Genomic DNA, 23,598 nt, shown 5'->3' with positions numbered 1-23,598 from the left:
AACTCAAGAATGCCTCATGAGCTTAGTTCACCTGTTGTACCCGTTAGAACCCAAAATAAGTTTGTAAACAATGTAAAAAACACTGTATAGCCTCAAAACATGGTTAAAACTATTTGATATCATGGATGGTTGTATCCATAGCTGTCTATGAATTTGAGAGTGGTTACATTTCTCCAGCACCATCCCTTAGCGTTGTAGAGAGAAGTGGAGGGCACAATGCCTTGGTATTGTTTTAATGAAGGATTCTAGTTCTAAACTTGGGTTTTATTTTGGGGATTAGTTTTACCCATCCCACCCTGAAAAGACACCGTGAACATTTAGATTTTCTTCAAACAAAAGGACCAACATTGACACCACTTTATGTGGATCAACATAAGCCAACAAACAATGCGTGTCAAGAAAGATGGCCTACATTTCTTTAAAATATATTCTGTTATATAAATATAATTAGGTAAAAATAAAGATTTCTTGACACACTGCAGCCCAAACCATATTCATAAGTGCTGTCTGATGACAACTTCTGCTAGCTTTAGCTTTTCTCAAAATGGGTTCATCCACAGTATGAATTCCCTTTTATTCAAAAGAATCTGGACAGGTTAAGGCACTGTTCTTCAGTCCTGATCCTGGAGACCAGCAGGGGGTGCAGGCTTTCCTTCCAGCCCAGCACTAACACACATGATTAAACTAATCCACAAGCTCTACTGGGTTAGAACAAAAGCCTGCATATCCTGTGGATCAACAGGACCATGATAGAAGAACACTGAGTTAAGGCAATTTCACAGAACTCTGGGGCAGGTCCTCACAGCGAGTCTTTCACAGAAAGGAGTCATCTGAGGGTGGTGCGTAGGAGAAACCTAGGAAGGCATCGTCAGCCTCCATCACGATGGCGTTAACTATGGAATCTTCAGTATAGCACACAGAGTTCGTAACAGTCTCGCCTGTGAATTCTGGATCAAAGTTTGTGATGTCATGAGGAGAATTCTGCAAAATAGGGAGAAAAAAAAGTATTCAGTTCATTCATGCTTGTGGTCTGGTGTCTTACATATCTGTGTGTGTCTGTGTGATCAGAATCAGATATAATCCTGAGAACATTTACCACATTGGGAGTGAATGGAGGTGGAACCTTCCTCTGTTCCAGGTCATCCCAGTTGATCTCTGAGAAGAAGTAGTGAGCTTTGATCTCATTCTGAAAAAAATATAGAATATAATTTATGTTTAGGTTCTAGAACGACCAAGGCAAATGTGATTGACTTCATACTGATAAAAGTGGTGTAATGCAATCCATCTGCCCAGGAGAAATGAACACTGCAGCTATTGAGCAACTCTTTGTCATGACAATATTTCTCCACCAGGGGTAGTCAGATGCCATCAGCTATGGCAATACACTAGTCACAGTTATGAGACTGATGCTGACCACTCACAAAGTCATCTCTGGAGCCCAGTCTGTGTGTGCCGTCCTTCTCCAGTAGAGCCTGCAGGAGAGACCAGGCTGTGTTGGACGCTCCGGGACGCATCATCAGTGGCTTGTGGAGGATGTTGTCATACATCTCATGGGTGTCTCTGCTGTAGAATGGAGGCTGTGGAACAGAGGGGAGACAGCTGTATTAGTGTAAGGGCAGCGCGTGATCAGGCAGCATGTCAAGGGTGCACTGACAGTAAATATTGTTCCTGTTTTCATTGTCTACTACTGTAACTCACCAGGCCAAAGAGCATTTCATAGAGCACTGATCCCAGACACCACCAGTCCACTGTGTTGTCATACGGTTGTTTCCTCAGGACCTCTGGAGCTAGGTACTGGGGAGAGAACAGAGTTACACACATTAGCATTGACAGGCCTTTTCAGTCTCAATCCAGAACAGTGGTTTAGACTGGGGTTGCAAAGGAAGGGTATATTACTGGAAACTTTCTACATAAACTACAAGTAAATTACCAGAATTTAGTAACTTTCACATTTCTGTATTTTACAAGATGGCCTTTTTTTGTGTACTTCAGATTATAACTGGTGTCTGTCATTAGATAGATATATAAAATAATCAAATAAGAGGATTTTCAAATAAAAACAATGACAAAGCTATAAAACATTATCTTAAATATAAACCATCAACTTAGTGAATACCGGTGTTTAATAACATTTTGAACACTGTTCGCCACACAGACAGCCCATTATCCTCAGTCAGTACTAAATAATCTATCGTCATTGTGGAATTTTGGACAGAGTAGACCAGTTACAAATTTCCTCACTTTCTCAATAAGGCCGGTCAGGAACGAGTAAAACATAATCAAATCACAAGCATTCTCTACTTAAACTGAAAATGGCTGCCGTTCATGAGAGATGTGTCTAGATGAGTCAGCTGGTAAAGGATTTCAATCTATAGTAACTCGGGTAATAAATATTTTATTCTTTGTACTTTTTACCCCCCAATTGTCATGATATCCAATTGGTAGTTACAGTCTTGTCCCATTGCTGCTACTCGGGAGAGGCGAAGGTCAAGAGCCGAAACACGACCCTGCCAAGCCGCACAGCTTCTTGACACACTGCTTGCTTAACCCGGGGAAGCCAGCTGCACCAATGTGTTGGAGGAAACACCGTACAACTGGCCACCGAATTCAGCGCGCATGCACCTGGCCCGCCACAAGGAGTCACTAGAGCGCGATGTAACAAGGACATCCCAGACCAGCCAAACCCTCCCCTAACCCGGATGACGCTGAGCCAATTGTGCACCGCCTCATGGGTCTCCTGGTCGCAGCCGGCTGTGACACAGCCTGGGATCGAACCCGGGTCTGTAGTGACATCAGCATTACACCACTGCGCCACTCAGGAGGCCAGGTAATATATACTTGAATAACTTCCAAAAAATGTATTCATTTTATTGACTTTTTTTCACAACTGCCACCAGTTTTACACCAAAACATTTACAACTGACATGTTAAATAAGTACATAAAAAAGGATTTCACCAGAGAGTTTCTGAATGAAATATCCTTCATATTTATTTATACATGTATTTAACATGTCGGTTGTAAATGTTTTGGTGTAAAACTGGTGGCAGTTGTGAAAAAAAGTCAATAGTTTAAAGATTTGCAGAGTGAATAGAAAATAATGCATTAATTGATTAGATGTTTTTTTTAATTAATTAGGCTGTTTTCTGTGGAACCATATAGTTTATCTACAAGAAACTCATGGACACCGATATAGAAAATTAATACAGTGTGTGTGTGTGTGTGTATATATATATATATTTTTTTAAAAGTTATTCAAGTATATATTATCCGAGTTACTATAGATTGCCATAGAGTCCGGTAACTTTGGTAAATTACTGGTAGCTTTGCAACCCTATTCTAGAGATTAAAAGGTTCTTATTACGCCGTACACTGCCCTGGAAAACATTACTCATGCCCATTCTATACATAGTACTGTATAGTGGGGGGGGAAAGTATTTGATCCCCTACTGATTTTGTACGTTTGCCCACTTACAAAGAAATGATCAGTCTATCATTTTAATGGTATGTTTATTTGAACAGTAAGAGACAGAATAACAACAAAAAATCTGAAAAACGCATGTTAAAAATGTTATCAATTGATTTGCATTTTAATGAGGGAAATAAGTATTTGACCCCTCTGCAAAACATGACTTAGTACTTGGTGGCAAAACCCTTGTTGGCAATCACAGAGGTCAGACGTTTCTTGTAGTTGGCCACCAAGTTTGCACACATCTCAGGAGGGATTTTGTCCCACTCCTCTTTGCAGATCTTCTCCAAGTCATTAAGGTTTCGAGGCTGACGTTTAGCAACTCGAACCTTCAGCTCCCTCCACAGATTTTCTATGGGATTAAGGTCTGGAGACTGGCTAGGCCACTCCAGGACCTTAATGTGCTTCTTCTTGAGCCACTCCTCTGTTGCCTTGGCCGTGTGTTTTGGGTCATTGTCATGCTGGAATACCCATCCACGACCCATTTTCAATGCCCTGGGTGAGAACCTCCTTCCCTCAGCCAAGATTTGACAGTACATGGCCCCGTCAAATGATGCAGTGAAGTTGTTCTGTCCCCTTAGCAGAAAAACACCCCCAAAGCATAATGTTTCCACCTCCATGTTTGACGGTGGAGATGGTGTTCTTGGGGTCATAGGCAGCATTCCTCCTCCTCCAAACACGGCAAGTTGAGTTGATGCCAAAGAGCTCCATTTTGGTCTCATCTGACCACAACACTTTCACCCAGTTGTCCTCTGAATCATTCAGATGTTCATTGGCAAACTTCAGACGGGCATGTATATGTATTCTTGAGCAGGGGGACCTTGCGGGCGCTGCAGGATTTCAGTCCTTCACGGCGTAGTGTGTTACCAATTGTTTTCTTGGTGACTATGGTCCCACCTGCCTTGAGATCATTGACAAGATCCTCCCGTGTAGTTCTGGGCTGATTCCTCACCGTTCTCATGCTCATTGCAACCCCACGAGGTGAGATCTTGCATGGAGCCCCAGGCCGAGGGATATTGACAGTTCTTTTGTGTTTCTTCCATTTGCGAATAATCGCACCAAATGTTGTCACCTTCTCACCAAGCTGCTTGGCGATGGTCTTGTAGCCCATTCCAGCCTTGTGTAGGTCTACAATCTTGTCCCTGACATCCTTGGAGAGCTCTTTGGTCTTGGCCATGGTGGAGAGTTTGGAATCTGATTGATTGATTGCTTCTGTGGACAGGTGTCTTTTATACAGGTAACAAACTGAGATTAGGAGCACACCCTTTAAGAGTGTGCTCCTAATCTCAGCTCATTACCTGTATAAAAAGACACCTGGGAGCCAGAAATCTTTCTGATTGAAAGGGGGTCAAATACTTATTTCCCTCATTAAAATGCAAATCAATTTATAACATTTTTGACATGCGTTTTTCTCAATATTTTTGTTGTTATTCTGTCTCTCACTGTTCAAATAAACCTACCATTAACATTATAGACTGATCATTTCTTTGTCAGTGGGCAAACGTACAAAATCAGCACGGGATCAAATAATTTTTTCCCCCACTGTATATGGCACTTAAAATGGAGACAGGCATGTCAAATTATTAACCACTTTCATGCCTCTCTCTTCATTATGTACCATTTCCTTTGTTAATAATTAGTAGTGACTTGACACTACATTGTGACATGTCATGTGAACCAAACGGCAGCAAAAAGGACACGGCATTAATCGACCGCACTAAACGCTTAATGTTACCTCGGGTGTCCCACAAAATGTGCTTGTCGTCTCGGCTTGGGAAATGCCTTCCTTGCACAACCCGAAGTCAGTCAAAACTATATGTCCCTTTAAAGAAGGGGAGACAGGGAACATTTTAGACACTGTTCACCACACAGATGGCCCATTATCCTCAGTCAGTACTAAATAATCTATTGTCATTGTGGAATTTTGGACAGAGTAGCCCACTTACAAATTTCCTCACTTTCTCAACAAGGCCGGTCAGGAACGAGTAAAATATAATCAAATCACAAGCATTCTCTACCTAAACTGCCGTTTGTGTCAGCTGGTGAAGGATTAGGTTTCACCACAGATGCTTGGATTGGTTTGTTTTTGGGTCATTCATAATTTGTTCCACTGACTTGTAGTAAACACTGCCAACACTTAGTAAGGGCTTTACTAAAGTACAACTTTTAACTGAGGTTAAATTGAATTGCAGAATTATTTGGGGTAATGTAAAAATACCAGGTAGACTACAGCCATGGGAGGATGCTTCCAGTTTCAAGACACATTTGTATGTGAACAGCTGTTTGTAAGTTTTGCTAGTGCAGGTTGTAATGAATACAGCCCTAAGCTACTCCACATAGAACAGACTACTTATGCACTGCAAACCGAGTTAGGATGTCACACTTACTTCAGAGTCGAGAAGGATATTTTCTGGCTTCAAATCCCTGTGAAAAAAATACATCTCATGAACATTCATTATCCAAAGTCACTGTTATTGGATAATAGAATTGTGCTTAATGGATTACAATGGCTATTATCTTACTACTTCTGGGAAAGTGGCCAATTGAACAGCAACAGAGGGTATCAAAACAATCAAATAATCAAAAGATGGGTTATTTAATCTTAGTGATTTGCATCCAGACATGATCCAGTTGATTACAATGTACATGATTACAGAACCAGCATTACACTAAACTAAAACCACAGGCAGAGTAGATGGCTTCAGGTTCTTGTTGAGGGAAAATTGCTCTCACATGTCAATTAATGTATGATTATACACGTGCAACCGTGACGTTTGACTTAATGAAAATTACTACTTTGGACGGCTTTAAATAGGAACACTTCAAAAATGTTCCCAAAGTTCCAGGGATTTCCCATAAGATGCCATTAGAAGTGGGACTTTTCCCAATAATTGTAAAGGGTGTGTTGCATGCACTGCTCATTCAGGATAGTTATTGTGGAAAACCGTGTTTTACAGCATAGGATGATTCTCTACTACAGACCTCCAGCAGCCAGCTGGTGTACCAGAGCAATGACACCCAGGTAGCCGGTCTACATTGGTGACTCATTTATCCAATACAGCCTTTGCAACACAAACTGGATTTGAACCTGGGTCTGTTAGCCTGTAGAGTCAAAGCCCACACACATTGTTACATACACACAAACAACCCACGTACCTGTAAACTATATTAAGAGAATGCAGATAGCCCAGTGCGCTTGCCATTTCTGCGATGTAGAACTTGGCTCTGGGTTCTGGAAAGGTCTGTTCTTTTTGAAGATGGAAGAAGAGCTGGAATCATAGAGGACAGTGAGACAGTTCCAAAGGACATGGTGAACCAATAGGAGCATGGCGTGATACAGTTCCCACCACTAATATTGACACCGGGCTGTGAAAAAAATGTCTTTGCTGTGGTTACAGCGTTAACCGAAATGTTTCTGGATCGAATCTCCGAGTTGACAAGGTAAAAATCTGTCAATCTGCCCCGAGCAAGGCAATTAACCCACTGTTCCCCGGTAAGCCGTCATTGTAAATAATAATTTGTTCTTAACTGACTTGCCTAGTTAAATAAAAGGTAAATAAAAAATAAATAATTATAAATTCAATTATCCTCTAGGTCTTTCATTCAAAATATTCACAAAAATCAAACCTTTAATTGAAGTAAAATTATTGAAAAAAATGCATATGAAATAAATATTTTTCTCCGAAACATTTGTGCCACAATTATTGGCACCCCTAGAAATGACCACCTACATAACCACAAGTTGTTTGGGAGGGTTGAAATGACCACCTACATAACCACCTACATAACCACAAGGTGTTTGGGAGGATTGAAATGACCACCTACATAACCACAAGTTGTTTGGGAGGGTTGAAATGACCACCTACATAACCACAAGTTGTTTGGGAGGGTTGAAATGACCACCTACATAACCACAAGTTGTTTGGGAGGGTTGAAATGACCACCTACATAACCACAAGTTGTTTGGGAGGGTTGAAATGACCACCTACATAACCACAAGGTGTTTGGGAGGGTTGAAATGACCACCTACATAACCACAAGTTGTTTGGGAGGGTTGAAATGACCACCTACATAACCACAAGTTGTTTGGGAGGGTTGAAATGACCACCTACATAACCACAAGTTGTTTGGGAGGGTTGAAATGACCACAAGTTGTTTGGGAGGGTTGAAATGACCACCTACATAACCACAAGTTGTTTGGGAGGGTTGAAATAACCACCTACATAACCACAAGTTGTTTGGGAGGGTTGAAATGACCACAAGTTGTTTGGGAGGGTTGAAATGACCACAAGTTGTTTGGGAGGGTTGAAATGACCACCTACATAACCACAAGTTGTTTGGGAGGGTTGAAATGACCACCTACATAACCACAAGTTGTTTGGGAGGGTTGAAATGACCACAAGTTGTTTGGGAGGGTTGAAATGACCACCTACATAACCACAAGTTGTTTGGGAGGGTTGAAATGACCACAAGTTGTTTGGGAGGGTTGAAATTACCACCTACATAAGCACAAGTTGTTTGGGAGGGTTGCCATATAAAAGCCTTTGCTGTCATCAAACAACAAACTCAAGCGCCTACAGTTTGCCAAACGTTACTGGAACTTTCAATGGGACCGGGTTCTATGGTCAGATGAGACCAAAATAGAGCTTTTTGGAAACAAACAAGGCGTAGACAGAAAGATAGCCATGCAGAAAAGCACCTCATCCTCACTGTGAAGTATGGTGGTGGATCTTTGATGTTGTGTGGCTGTTTTTCTTCCAAAGGCCCTGGACAACTAGTTAGGATACATGGTATCATGGACTCCATCATGTACCAGCAGATATTCAATCAAAACCTGACTGCCTCTGCTAGGAAGCTTAAACTGGGCCATGATTGGATCTTCCAGCAGGACAATGATCCAAAGCACACCTCAAAATCAATACAAAAACTGTTCACAGACCGCAGAATCAAGGTTTTACCATAGCCATCCCAGTCCCCTGACCTAAACCCCACAGAAAACGTGGACCTGGGAATCGGAAGGATCTGGAGAGATTCTGGATGGAGGAATGGTCTCAGATCCCTTGCCATGTGTTCTCCAACCTCATTATGCATTATAGGAGAAGACTCAGAGCTGTTATCTTGGCAAAAGGAGGTTGCACAAAGTATTGAATGAACAGGTGCCAATAATTGTGGCACACATATTTGAGAAAAATATTTATGATAATACAATTTTTTTCTTTACATTTTTTAAACTTTAATTAAAAGGTTAGATTTTTTTAATGAAAGACCAAGAGGATAAACAATAAAGATATTTTTTTAACAGTACATTTTGCTAATATTTACCAAGGGTGGCAATATTAATGGAGGGCACTGTATTTCGACAATATTTAGCCCAGGTTGCTAACAATTGTAGCAAAGACATGACACACAGCCGTGGGTCAAAGTTCCTGCCCTGTCTGTAAATTCCACATCACTATTACAATTGTCTCAAGCAGCACGTTGAGGGGATTAACTGAGTGCCTGAATACAAGCATCAACATGACATGAAGCTACGATATTAGCCTCAGCTCCCTGGAAAAACACCAGCTACCTGCACTGCCAGTTGTCAGATTGAGTGATTTAGGAGGAGATATCTAGCATAGTGCCCCCAGCTATAGCACATACTGATGACAACGATAATCAGAGATGTTAACTAAGGCACATAGCCTTCAGATCTGGAATATCCATAGACCTCTGTAGCTTTTTGTAAAGATATCTGTAGTATTTCAATACAGTCAAAATATTTTTACAGACTGGCCATTATACCAATGTTAGAGAAACATTACAAACCTTCCATATGCTGTCTGAACCACTCTTGGTTTTGGCTCTTTTTGACAGTCCCAGAATGGTATGTATAGAAATGCTAATAAATATGTTTATAAGAGTTACATTGGCCAACGCTGCACTAGTGGCCAGGAGGAATTTATTCAGATGTGGAAATTCAGCATTCACCAACTGCACACTTCCTTTTATTGAAAAGGAGGCGTTGAGCTTCGAAATGTATAAGTTTATCAACTGTATAGGTGAACGAGTATAGCTTAAAACGAGTACAGCTTAAACCAGTGCTTGTCAAATGGTGGGTTGGGAGTGGATCGCAACAGATTCTGTTTGGATAGTGTATCAACTGTCTATAAACTTTCAATGTAAATTCTATTTAATCTGGGTCTGTGGAACCGGCCCCAACGCTTATAAAGGGTCCTTGCCCTCAGGTCAGGGCTCATATCCCAGGGATTTTTAGCAGGTTTCCTGTGTTTTGACCTCAGTGACTCAACAGTGTGTGTCTATTATCAGTGAAACTACTCACTTCTCCCCCGTTGACAAAATCCAAGACGAAGTACAACTTGTCAGTCGTCTGGAAGGAATAATGCAAGCCAACCAGGAAAGGGTGTTTCATGTTCTTCAGTAACACATTGCGCTCCACCATGATGTGTTTTTGCTGTTGGAAACAGGAAACATTTTATTATTGGGGTGAACTTACAAATAACGTACCCAACATCGAGAAACAGAATAAGAAACATTTCCAATTCAATAATACTCTGGAACAAATTACCTCTCTCCTGTTGAGGATGACCCTTTTCTGCAGGACCTTGATTGCGTAATACTTTCCGTCCAGTTTCCGTTTAGCAAGGAGAACCTTCACGCGGGCGAGAAGAGACAACATGGTGGACTCGCTGTTAAACCCCCCCCCAGTTACTACAGCAGGGACAATACGGTACCAACAATGAGGCAGTGAAAATCCTGAACTGTAAGACTATCACTTCTCAAATAGAAAGGGAATCTAATAATAGACAAAGTAGTAAAACTGTATTCGTTACCACACTGGAAAGACCAAACTAAATACCTGATTGTTCCAATATTCATTGTTTGTGTTGCTGTGAGTTTCTCTTTTGAGTGACCTACTTCAAGACCCAAGACCAGGGGTGTCAAACTCTTTCCACAGAGGGCCTAGTGTCTGCAGGTTTTTGGTTTTTCCTTTCAATTAAGACCTAGACAACTAGGTGAGGAGAGTTCCTTACTAATTATTGACCGTAATTCATCAAACAACTCCTGAAATCCTGTTTGGAGAATGCCAGAATCAGGAGGGAATAAGCAGGAATGCCAGAATCAGGAGGGAATAAGCAGGAATGCCAGAATCAGGAGGGAATAAGCAGGAATGCCAGAATCAGGAGGGAATAAGCAGGAATGCCAGAATCAGGAGGGAATAAGCAGGAATGCCAGAATCAGGAGGGAATAAGCAGGAATGCCAGAATCAGGAGGGAATAAGCAGGAATGCCAGAATCAGGAGGGAATAAGCAGGAATGCCAGAATCAGGAGGGAATAAGCAGGAATGCCAGAATCAGGAGGGAATAAGCAGGAATGCCAGAATCAGGAGGGAATAAGCAGGAATGCCAGAATCAGGAGGGAATAAGCAGGAATGCCAGAATCAGGAGGGAATAAGCAGGAATGCCAGAATCAGGAGGGAATAAGCAGGAATGCCAGAATCAGGAGGGAATAAGCAGGAATGCCAGAATCAGGAGGGAATAAGCAGGAATGCCAGAATCAGGAGGGAATAAGCAGGAATGCCAGAATCAGGAGGGAATAAGCAGGAATGCCAGAATCAGGAGGGAATAAGCAGGAATGCCAGAATCAGGAGGGAATAAGCAGGAATGCCAGAATCAGGAACGGAATAAGCAGGAATGCCAGAATCAGGAGGGAATAAGCAGGAATGCCATAATCAGGAACGGAATAAGCAGGAATGCCAGAATCAGGAGGGAATAAGCAGGAATGCCAGAATCAGGAACGGAATAAGCAGGAATGCCAGAATCAGGAACGGAATAAGCAGGAATGCCAGAATCAGGAACGGAATAAGCAGGAATGCCAGAATCAGGAGGGAATAAGCAGGAATGACAGAATCAGGAGGGAATAAGCAGGAATGCCAGAATCAGGAGGGAATAAGCAGGAATGACAGAATCAGGAGGGAATAAGCAGGAATGCCAGAATCAGAGGGAATAAGCAGGAATGACAGAATCAGGAGGGAATAAGCAGGAATGCCAGAATCAGGAGGGAATAAGCAGGAATGCCAGAATCAGGAGGGAATAAGCAGGAATGCCAGAATCAGGAGGGAATAAGCAGGAATGCCAGAATCAGGAGGGAATAAGCAGGAATGTCATAATCAGGAACGGAATAAGCAGGAATGCCATAATCAGGAACGGAATAAGCAGGAATGCCAGAATCAGGAACGGAATAAGCAGGAATGCCAGAATCAGGAACGGAATAAGCAGGAATGCCAGAATCAGGAACGGAATAAGCAGGAATGCCAGAATCAGGAGGGAATAAGCAGGAATGCCAGAATCAGGAGGGAATAAGCAGGAATTCCAGAATCATCCAACCAGGATTTCTGGAAAACCAGGGTATTTATTTAAAGTTCCCGGAATTTTGCAACCCTGTGTAATGTACTGTATTATACATAATCACATACCTTTCCAAAGCTCCCCTTTCCAATGACTTTGAGAAAGTCAAAGTCTGTGGGCTTTGCACTGAAATGTTGAAAACAAAAAAGGTTGGCAAACAAAAGTATCTAGAAATATATTTTTAGAACCTGCAAAGGTTGAGGCCTGCAAAGGTTACTTGGAGGAAAAAGATATCCAGAAAGCACACACATTTTCACCGCTAAAACAGAAATATCTGCAGGCCTCAATTTAATGTGAGACTGTGTAACCTACTGTGGATTTCCAGATGGTCCCAGGTTAATATTTCTGGAGGTAGAGCCGTTCTGTAAACCAGAGATGGAACCGATTATGTTAAAAACACAGGTTTAACACAGGTTAAAAAGCGAGGCCATAGGATCTAAACCTTTATTCTGCCAGAAGTCTCAAGGGGTTTGAACCACACATACTGTACAGAATGACAATGCAATATATGAATCTGCTGCATTATTACGGTTGTATAATGGAATCAATGATCAGACATTGAAAAGACAATATCCAAAACATAGAATACTTCAAGTATTCATTCGTGCTGTATCAGAGCAGAGATGTTAGTCAACATTTCTTCATTTGAAAGACATGACCGCTCAATCTTTGAAAGAGTCATATCTCCTTCCCTCAGACATCATACTGTCCTGTCATCACCTACCTTGTCATCTTCGTCTTCTGATGGGTCTGAGAAGTTTTGAGATTTGTCCATCTGCAGGAATGCTCTGACATCAGGCCTGTCAGATCGTTGGCGAGAGAGAGGTCACATGTTAGGGGTCTGACAGACACACACAAAGCCACAGCTGTTAGAAAAGCGCTGCTTTTAGACTCCATGTTAAACATCACTGGGTTAGGAGATACTGCCATAAAACAGAGTTAGATTCTCCCTTCGTCACAGATCTAGGATCAGCTGATCATCCCCAGATCCTAACCATACCCATTAGGGGAGAAAACGCAGAACTGACCTTGGATACAGATTGATTTGTCAAACCATCCGAGTACAGTGCAATAGTCGGGTCATTTTTTAAATTAATTTACCGTAAAGTCAGTTGTAGAATACTTACTGGTTTCTGAGCTGAGGATGTGAGACCAGTCTCTGAATGAACTCATGTAAACCTGTTCTTCTTTGCTTGATAAACTCTAATAAAAGAAATGGAAAATGTTATAAATAGTATATTTAATATTGACCCTGTATTCACAAATGAAAGACAAGTTCTAGACACAAAATCACTTAGTTGTTCTGGTTTAGTTTCATATCATCCATAATCCAGTTTGTCATGTGTACATGATCTAATTTGTTAAACATTTAAAATCAAACAAATTACTGGGCTGAAGTACAGTGGAGAACAGAGGGACATGTATTGATTTCTGATCTACTAAAAACATTGAGTGCAGTTACAGGTAGTGTACTGTACTTTTACCAGACAATGACAGATTAATCAATGTCACCTGGGTCAAAGTTGTCCCCAAATATTCTCTTGGGTGGGATTTTCAAGTTCAAAGATGGAAACTGTTTCCTCAACTGCACAAAACGAAAAGACAGACAAATCAGATTATATCAAAGATAAGGATAGGTAGGTCATGGGGACCACATTTGCTCTCCATCTCTACCCCAATCATGAGAGTTGAATCACCTGATTTTCTAAATGTCAACTATACACAAATCCACAGTAATAGAGTCTAAATACAGTGAGTAATATAACGTGTGAAATGTCATTAACACGTCTTACAACATCAACTCCACAGGTTTCACCTCCTTGAGTCAAAAAAAAGAGCTAACCCCTTAAAAAAAAAAGCTACGACCTTCAAAGTTCAAACATCTGATAAGGTAAGGGATTCTGTTTTGATAAAAACCGAGCTTGGCCCAGTTTAGTCAGCTGATCTCTGATGAAAAGGTTTAGTAAGAAAGGAAGCCTGCAGTCTTATTACAACATGTATTTATTACACAGTAACACTTCCACTTACGTGTATATGTAGCAGAAAAGCTGTAAAAAATAAATATATTTGTCCTCCGAAGAGGAAATAAAAAAAAGTAAATCCACTTACTGTGTTGTAGAGCTTGTCAAACTCTGCATATCGCCTGAAGACAAACCACTCATGTCTTCCTACATTGACCATCACTTTGTAAACCTGGACAAATGTGGGGGGGGAAACACATTTTAGTATAAATCTAGACAAAAGACACGATGCCCTACTTTCTATAGATACTGTAATAATGCAGTCTGCAATAACACTATAAAGGCATCCCCATACTAGGTTTGTCTTGCTCCTAGCAGAACTCGGCTAGGCGAAGCAAAAGTTTGTATCTCGCATACGCCCTTAAAAAGACCTTCGGTTGAAAAACGAGAAAAAAAGCAGCAATATTACTGTTTGTCCCTCTTGAAACACCGTAGCAACAACATAGCCAGTGTACAGTTCCTCAAAATAGTCAGAATTAATCTAAGATGTCTTTAAATCATTTTGACGTTTTTGCAGAAGAGGTCTTAGTCGCACAATTTTACATCTAACTAAGATGTTTGGTGCAGTATTTCTCAAGTTAAAATGTGTATAATCGACTCACGTTGAATGACAACAAACTTCATTAAAGAATCCCGTCCATAGTTTCCTCTCCTACTATGAGTAGTACTGTGGACCGACGAAGGGGCGTAGATGTCGGCTACCGAACTTCAACTTGCCTCAACACCACCACAAACAAAAATAGCACAGCATTTTGTCAGAATATATGCAAACTGTTTAGACTGGGAAGCATTCGACAAGCTTAATACTCAGAGTCGATATTCACGTCATAAGAAGGAATACCCCTCAACCACGCCCACAAACATTCTTCCCCAGTGTAAAAGAGCCAACTTCGTCGTAGATTTTTTGTTATACAGAAATAACAAAACAAATGCAGAAAAATTGCTGTGTTGGTTCAACGTACATGTAACCAGGTCAGAAATCCCGACCTAAGGTTCACAAAGCTCCCACGTAGGGAAATGAAGCCTGCGAGAAGAGCCCTGTGGCTTCAGGAAATTCGGTGTGGGAGAGTGGCAAATTGTGGGGACCCAGTGTCCAAGTAGGCTACACATAGCTATGTTTTCCACAAACATTTCACTTGTTTAGTATAGTCCATTTCTAACTCCACTCACTATTGTAGCTGTATAGTCTGTTTGTGTTGATCAAATCAAATTGTATTTGTCACATGCGCCGAATACAACAGACAGTGAAATGCTTACTTACAAGCCCTTAACCAACAATGCAGTTCAGAAAATACCTTAAAATGGTTAGTTTATGTGCGGGGCACCGGTGTCGAGGTAATTATGTACATGCAGGTAGAGTTAAAGTGGCTATGCATAGATGATAACAGAGAGTAGCAGCAGCGGGGGTGGTGGGGGGGGGGGGGGGGTGCGCAAATAGTCTGGGTAGCCATTTGATTAGATGTTCATGAGTCTTATGGCTTGGGGGTAGAAGCTGTTTAGAAGCCTCTTGGACCTAGACTTGGCGCTCCGGTACCGCTTGCCGTGCGGTAGCAGAGAGGACAGTCTATGACTAGGGTGGCTGGAGTCTGCCAATTTTTAGGGCCTTCCTCTGACACTGCCTGGTATAGAGGTCCTGGATGGCAGGAGGCTTGGCCCCGGTGATGTACTGGGCCGTACGCACTACCCTCTGCAGTGCCTTGCGGTCGAAGACCGAGCAGTTGCCATACCTGTCAGGATGCTCTCGATAGTGCAGCTGTAGAACCTTTTGAGGATCTGAGGACCCATGCCAAATCTTTTCAGTCTCCTGAGGGGGAATAGGTTTTGTTGTGCCCTCATCACAACTGTCTTGGTGTGCTTGGACCATGTTAGTTTGTTGGTGATGTGAACGCTAAGGAACTTGAAACTCTCAACCTGCTCCACTACAGCCCCGTTGACGAGAATGGGGGCGTGCTCGGTCCTCTTTTTCCTGTAGTCCAATCATCTCCTTTGTCTTGATCAACGTTGAGGGAGAGGTTGTTATCCTGTCACCACACGGTCAGGTCTCTTGACCTCCTCCCTATAGGCTGTCTCATCGTTGTCGGTGATGAGGCCTACCACTGTTGTGTCACCAGCAAACTTGATGGTGTTGGAGTTGTGCCTGGCCGTGCATTCATGAGTGAACCGGGAGTACAGGAGGGGACTGAGCACGCACCCGAGGGGCCCCTGTGTTGAGGATCACCATGGCGGTGTGTAATACCTACCCTCACCACCTGGGGGCGGCACGTCAGGAAGTCCAGGATCCAGTTGCAGAGGGAGGTGTTTAGTCCCAGGGTCCTTAGCTTAGTGATGAGCTTTGAGGGCACTATGGTGTTGAACGCTGAGCTGTAGTCAATGAATTGCATTCTCACATAGGTGTTCCTTTTGTCCAGGTGGGAAAGGGCAGTGTGGAGTGCAATAGATATTGCATCATCTGTGGATCTGTTGGTGCGGTATCCAAATTGGAGTGGGTCTAGGGTTTCTGGGATAATGGTGTTGATGTGATCCATGACCAGCCTTTCAAAGCATTTCATGGCTACAGACGTGAGTGCTACGGGTCGGTAGTCATTTAGGCAGGCTACCTTAGTGTTCATGGGCACAGGGACTATGGTGGTCTGCTTGAAACATGTTGGTATTACAGACTCAGACAGGGAGAGGTTGAAAATGTCAGTGAAGACACTTGCCAGTTGGTCAGCACATGCTCGGTGTACACATCCTGGTAATCCGTCTGGCCCAGCGGCCTTGTGAATGGTGACCTGTTTAAAGGTCTTACTCACATCGGCTGCGGAGAGCGCGATAACACAGTCGTCTGGAACAGCTGATGCTCTCATGCATGTTTCAGTGTTACTTGCCTCGAAGCGAGCATTGAAGTTACTTAGCTCGTTTGGTAGGCTCGTGTCACTGGGCAGCTGGCGGCTGTGCTTCCCTTTGTAGTCTGTAATAGTTTACAAGCCCTGCCACATCCAACAAGCTTTGGAGCCGGTGTAGTACGATTCAATCTTAGTCCTGTGTTGATGCTTTTCCTGCTTGATGGTTCGTCGGAGGGCATAGTGGAATTTCTTATAAGTTTCCGGGTTAGAGTCCCGCTCCTTGAAAGCGGCAGCTCTACCCTTTAGCTCAGTGCAAATGTTGCCTGTAATCCATGGCTTCTGGTTGGGTTTGTATGTACAGTCACTGTGGGGGGGGGGGACGTCCTCGATGCACTTATTGATAAAGCCAGTGACTGATGTGGTGTACTCCTCAATGCCATCGGAAGAATCCCGGAACATGTTCCAGTCTGTGCTCGCAAAACAGTCCTGTAGTTTAGCATCTGCTTCATCTGAGGGGCTTGACCTCTGACCTAAGTTGTGATCTGGCTAGCTTAATGTTCTGGTTGGTAGCGTGCTAGCACTCACATGACTGCTAGCGCCATCATGAAAAGGGGCATTTGGTAGGTCCCTCTTACATTTCTCTAAGTAATGAGAAAGCTCGGGAGGAGGCAATGTTGAAAAGTAATCTTTAGACATTTTGTACTTTTCTTAAATTAAGTTTTGTAATTTACTAAAACAAGGAGACAAAAAAAAAAGTTTGAAAAGTTCAAGTTCTTGCTGTGAAACCAAGGTAACCAGGGGTTATTTTCGCCCCAAGCCCGCAACGTTTTATCTAATTCCGACTGAGAGTGTACTAAACTCATGACTTACAGTGTAGCGCTTCTTCTTGTCCCTCTGCTCATTGTAGCAGGGGATGCTGACATTGGGGCAGCTGGACTGCTCCTCCATCCTGAGCTGGAGCGGTCAGAGTTCAGAGGTTTAAGGGTCAACAGGTCACAGCTTAGGTCAGAGGTCAAGCCTCTCAGCACTCCTACACAGCGTCCGGTCCTGGACCGAGCTCACATTGACGACTGGACCATCCCGGTTCACTGCTGTGTACAAGAGATGAGAGTGATTAGATTATAGATAGAAATGTACTCTAGAGAAAGGATACTGCTCTAAATTCCATATAAGAGAATGAGCATACCTGCTCTATCATGTTACATTTCTACCTTACAACCCTCTTAATTTTTCAACCACCTGAATAAACCCCAAGCTTAGCCACCACACATTGATCCTGTGTGGAGCTGATTGCAGAGCACTGTCAAATGGATCCTCAGCAGTTGTGGAGGGAGTTGCTGGTTCTAGCAGCTAGCGTGACAGAGGAGAAACCACACTGGGGTCAGTGAGCAGCAACATCAACAGCAGGCTCATATCATCCTGGGCAGACAGACATTAGGCTACCCTGCCGAGCCTCCCCCAGCTACACTCCCCTTTAGTCTCTCACTTGTTACTTGGCCTATACGGCCACTCTGACCTGTTCAATTCTTTCTACTTGGCCTATACGGCCACTCTGACCTGTTCAATTCTTTCTACTTGGCCTATACGGCCACTCTGACCTGTTCAATTCTTTCTACTTGGCCTATACGGCCACTCTGACCTGTTCAATTCTTTCTACTTGGCCTATACGGCCACTCTGACCTGTTCAATTCTTTCTACTTGGCCTATACGGCCACTCTGACCTGTTCAATTCTTTCTACTTGGCCTATACGGCCACTCTGACCTGTTCAATTCTTTCTACTTGGCCTATACGGCCACTCTGACCTGTTCAATTCTTTCTACTTGGCCTATATGGCCACTCTGACCTGTTCAATTCTTTCCCTCACTATTATCCACCACCTCATCTCACCTCTACATTTTCACTACTATCCACCTCTCCTTCTCTTCACCACATGCATACAATCCCTTCCTACCCCACCCTCTCTCTCCCAATAGGCAGAACCAGAACTGCATGACCTTCTCCCCTCTTATTCCCTCTCGCCCCACCACCCCCCTCCCTCCCTCCCACCCTATAGATAAACTTCAAAGAGTCAGTGGAAGGTTGAGGCACACAGGCTAGTAAAAGACCTTTAGGAAGCTGCACAGTGGGACCACCAAGACAGGAAGAGGGCCATTATAGAGACCACTCTCTACAGAGGTCAAAGTAGCCTATATGGAAGTCATCTTGAAGACCTTATTGAGAAAGCAGAATTTCATCAGGTCTCAATCATAGCTTAAATGATGCCTTGAAATGATATGGAGAAATTACAAATGCAACCTCAATGAAATGTATTTTCTTCATGTTCAGATTTGTTAACGTTTACATGCTGATTATGTCATGTCTGTTATCTTAGAAACAAAGCTCTTTGTTTGGTGGCGCGACGCTGTGACCGAGCCTTTGTTTCCGAGTGAGGTCAGCTAGCATGTTAAGTCATTTCTTTCAGACCCTGGCATTGTGTGCTCGGTGTAGGCTATACCATGCTGATAGAGTTAGTTTAACTGTGCTGTACTGAATGTCCAGAGTCGAGAGATCTAATTCAACTCACGTAGTTGACATCAAGGGAGAAAGCCTGTTAAAATGCACAAGTGCAGGGATCGTCAGTTCCAAACTCAATTCAAATTCACATCTATGCAAGCCTGGCAAAATGACTGTGGGTCACCAGGCAAAATCTGCCTTTTAACATTCCAGAAATACTTTTGGTCAAAAGAAAAATAAACTACCCGCAGTCTAATCTATAGCACACTCCTTCATTTGGAATGCAGAATATAACTTCTTGATGAATCCACAACCTCAAACCCATATTACAGTGATACACATGAACAATCACATAGGGGGAAATCAGACTTTAGCCTAAATGTGTGTTCAGGGGATTTAGGTCACTAAATAAATACATCAAAAAGAAAATGAATCCTCACATTCTACAACAAAAACACATTCACTGATGATTGTCAGATGTTGTCGGCTTAGTTACAACACTGGGCTTGAATTAACTTGTGCTGACAAGCTCAATGTTACAATCAGAAATAGCCCTCCTCTTCCTGGTTTGTTCAGACACACATCCTTGCCTTCTGGACATCCTCCAAGGATGTTGAACAATCTGAACGGCATCATTTGTAGGAGTCTCAGCAGCACACCGTGTCTTGTCAGCGGTTAGACCTAGAGGTCAGGAAACTCTTGATAAACAGAAGTGAAAGAGCACCAGGCGTGACATGAACCCAGTCAGTAAGCTGTGTAGACATTGGGGGACATAGCCTACCTAAACAAGGGTGTCCTCTTCTCTGCTGGTATGAAAGGATGGCCATGGAAATAGGCACAATAGGAGCTTTATCAATAGTATTTTTTACAGACAGACCAACATGTTGTTTAATTGGTGAGAGATCTAGGCTATTTGTTATGCAACAGTATGGATTATTTCTAAAGGGCCGACTACTGTTAGCCTGTGGGCTATAAATTAGCACCGAGACACTAATCTACAATAGACAAACATCCTCCCAAGGAGGAATTGATAATGAAAGGTTTCGCTCTAAAAAAAGGGAGGTGTGAGACTAGCCTAGCGTGTGCCTAACTAGTCTGATTAATCAGGCTGTAATACACAATTCATTGGTTTTTACAGCCTGAGACAAATGCCTGCAAAATCCTGTAAATGTTCCCTACAAGCCAGAATGTTGAATACAATTACATTTAAACTGGTTTTGTATTTCCTGTTTGCCTGGTCTATCTGAAAATAACCAACCATAACAGTAAGCTACAACATTACATTGAATGGGGGGGCTCAAGTAGGAAACACACCCTAAAATGACTGCTGTGTGGTAGATCCGCCAGTCTCAATACACCAATGTCACTTCTAGATTTTCAGAGATATTCATCATTCAACTTTTTGGCCTATTTGCAGATTTCAAATGCTCCAGTGTTCAAATAGTTTTATTCATCAAGTTCTGGTCTGTTACTTCTCAGTGGTGCCGTTTACAGCCATAATTCCCAATCCTGAGAAGTAGAGCTTTATGAGACATAATGTGAGTTTGTCTCTGTGTATTATGGTAGTCGGTTCATCTACCGGCTGTGACCAGCCAGCCAGTGTTGTGTTTGTTTAAAGGTGGAGGACTGAGGCGTCTGGACTGGACTGCTGGTTAGGCAAAACTCGGATTAATCAGGCTGTAATATACAAGTCATTGGTACAGCCTGAAACGAATGCCTGCAAAATCGTGTAAACGTTCCTTACAGGCCAGAATGTTGAATACAATGACATTTAAACTGACTAGTTGTTATATTTTAGCCTACATACAGAGTCCCATCATAGCAAGAGTGAAGTCTCAATCTCAACAGAGAACACTGCACTGACGTGAAATTACAAGTGGAAAAGTAACGTTACAGCCAGATGTTTTCACATTGAAGACATCTGGCTGTTCCATGAACAGACAGACAGGAAAGAATAAGGGTATAATTATTAGTCCAAACAGTTGCAGAGTTTTGGTCGGTCCCCCCGTTTCGTTCCGTTTACTTTCGTTTAAAAAACTTTTTGCAACAGAATCGGCGTAATTTTTTATTGAACCTTTAAATGAAGTAGGAAAGTCATAAGATCACATGTGTGTGTAATGAATACACCCAGGACTTTAAAAAAGTGTGTTTGTTAGTTAAAGAGAGAGCGCTGGGCTCGGTTTCTCAAAAGCATCTCAAGAATTTAGCCTTACGATGCTTTTGGGAAACCGGGTCCTGTAAATTTCTGTTACTTTCAGTTACCGAACAGACATTTCTAACTGAATAAAAAGTTACGTAATGACACCATTTAACAGTTTTAGGGCTGTAGATGGCACAACGATATTGAGGCAATGATATGCGGTGAGTTGCAAAGACATCTTGTACGACAACATTTCAGAAAAGTATAGGTGTAAACATACCTCCAACTAACTCCAATGACGTGTCGCGCTGAAGGAAAATGAATGTTAGTAAAAAACGAGGACAAAATCCGGTGAGTTTGACTCAACTATGGGAAACGTACTCAAAGGTAAAGCGTGTACTTTCTACCATCCACTCCGAGATTCAGTGGAGGGGTAGCTCGAAACAGGATACATCTAGACGTTTGTGCTGCAAGTTCAAATGAAATGAGTCACGGGATGAAAACATTTAGGTGGAAACATTAGCAAACAGTACCCTCCCCTAGCGGTGGAACGGGGGCAAGGCCACAACCTAAACCACCTTGTTACATGTGAAATGAGTGTGTCGTTGACACAAGATCAACAGCCCACTGCATGTATATAGAGCGTCATCTTTAATGGCTATTAAAGGTCTGTCTGCCTGTTTGGTCATTTCTTGTAACTTTTGTTCTATTCTACTCAATTGTATTGTATTATAAATATATTATATTATGGTCTAGTCTTATGTTATTTATATTCTGTAATTCTATTCTTTGATAGTTAGAGCACATGGATGTCCAAGTCCTATCTAGCAGGTGTCCCTTCCATTCTTGAAATTGTCTCTACATGCTTGGCAGTACTTATATCATAACTGTGAAGGTTGACCTCTCCCTGACAGGAGGCTTGGTGACAGGAAGAGAGCAGTCCTGCAAGCTGCAGAGGTACCTTGAGGTCAGCATTAAAGTGCTCCGGGAAAGTGGACGTCTGCCAAGGAACTATACTTGGCCCTGCCTCCCTCTTCAGGAAATATTGACTCACCTGTCAGATATTTCCTCTACCGGTACCAGTGGATAAAACTAACCTTCTTATCGTCGCTTTATGAATGAATGTTCATGATGAAACATACCACACTTCTTTCCATGTAACTACAGTCATACTGACTGGTTCTTCCCATGGCCATAATAGTGGCCTTTCTATTTAAGCCTATGGGTGGATATCTATTGAGATAAAGCTCACCCAAAGTAGGCATGTGTATTGTAATAAATTAGCTAGTTAAACACATGGCTTAAGAAATTGGTATATCCACTTTAAAACAGGATCCAACATACAGTGACTTTGGAAAGTTTTCAGACCCCTTCACTTTTTCCACATTGTTATTTTACAGCCGTATTCTAAAATGGGTTAAAAAAAAATCCACTCATCAATCTACACACAATACCCCATGCAAATGTATTAAAAGAATGAAACACTGAAATATCACATTCACATAAGTATTCAGACCCTTTACTCAGTACTTTGTTGAAGCACCTTTGGCAGCTATTACAGCCTCGAGTCTTTTTGGGTATGATGCTACAAGCTTGGCACATCTGTATTTGTAAAGTTTCTCCCATTCTTCTCTGCAGATCCTCTCAAGCTCTGTCAGGTTGGATGGGGAGCGTCACTGCACAGCTATTTTCAGGTCTCTTCAGAGATGTTTGAGTCGGGTTCAAGTCCAGGCTCTGACTGGGCCACTCATGGACATTCAGAAACTTGTACCAAAGCCACTCCTGCGTTGTCTTGGCTGAGTGCTTATGTAACCGATGTGAAATGGCTAGTTAGTTAGCGGTGGTGCGCGCTAATAGCGTTTCAATCGGTGACGTCACCCGCTCTGAGACTTGAAGTAGGGTTGCCCCTTGCGTTGCAAGGGCCGCGGCTTTTGTGGCGCGATGGGTAACGATGCTTCGTGGGGTGTCAGTTGTTGATGTGTGCAAGGGTCCCTGGTTCGAGCCCAGGTTGGGGCGAAGAGAGGGACGGAACCTACACTGTTACACTTAGGGTCGTGAACCTTTGCCCCAGTCTAAGGTCCTGAGAGATCTGGAGCAGGTTTTCATCAAGGATCTCTGTACTTTGCTCCGTTCATCTATCGAGCCTGACTAGTCTCCCAGTCCCTGCCGCTGAAAAACATCCCCACAGCATGATGCTACCACCACTTTCCACCGTAGGGATGGTATTGGCCAGGTGATGAGCA

General features: G+C 42.6%; 1 protein-coding gene across 4 annotated transcripts; it reads right to left on the bottom strand.

Annotated features, from left to right (window-relative positions):
• Positions 1-249: 249 nt before the first annotated feature.
• On the bottom strand, positions 250-21,840 carry LOC106579527 (serine/threonine-protein kinase Sgk3). Of its 4 annotated transcripts, XM_014159520.3 has the most exons (17): positions 21,636-21,840; positions 17,592-17,812; positions 13,985-14,068; positions 13,388-13,460; positions 13,003-13,078; positions 12,600-12,675; positions 12,188-12,237; positions 11,944-12,001; positions 10,036-10,119; positions 9,790-9,921; positions 6,624-6,736; positions 5,855-5,891; positions 5,203-5,289; positions 1,699-1,794; positions 1,422-1,577; positions 1,097-1,186; positions 250-981 (listed from the first exon to the last, which is right to left on the bottom strand). In XM_014159520.3, the coding sequence occupies exons 2-17, from the start codon at positions 17,667-17,669 to the stop codon at positions 814-816; spliced, it is 1,458 nt and encodes a 485-aa protein (XP_014014995.1). In that variant the 5' UTR covers positions 17,670-17,812; positions 21,636-21,840; the 3' UTR covers positions 250-813. The 4 variants fall into 4 exon arrangements, with proteins under 4 accessions (XP_014014995.1, XP_045558643.1, XP_082822092.1 ...); XM_045702687.2 differs by lacking the exon at positions 5,203-5,289; XM_082965966.1 differs by lacking the exon at positions 17,592-17,812 and having other exon boundaries at positions 21,636-21,770.
• Positions 21,841-23,598: the final 1,758 nt, after the last annotated feature.

Source organism: Salmo salar, chromosome 19 (genome assembly GCF_965601325.2).
Source record: "Salmo salar chromosome 19, fSalSal1, whole genome shotgun sequence".
NCBI lineage: Eukaryota > Metazoa > Chordata > Actinopteri > Salmoniformes > Salmonidae > Salmo > Salmo salar.
This window is presented reverse-complemented; position numbering and strand designations above follow the sequence as displayed.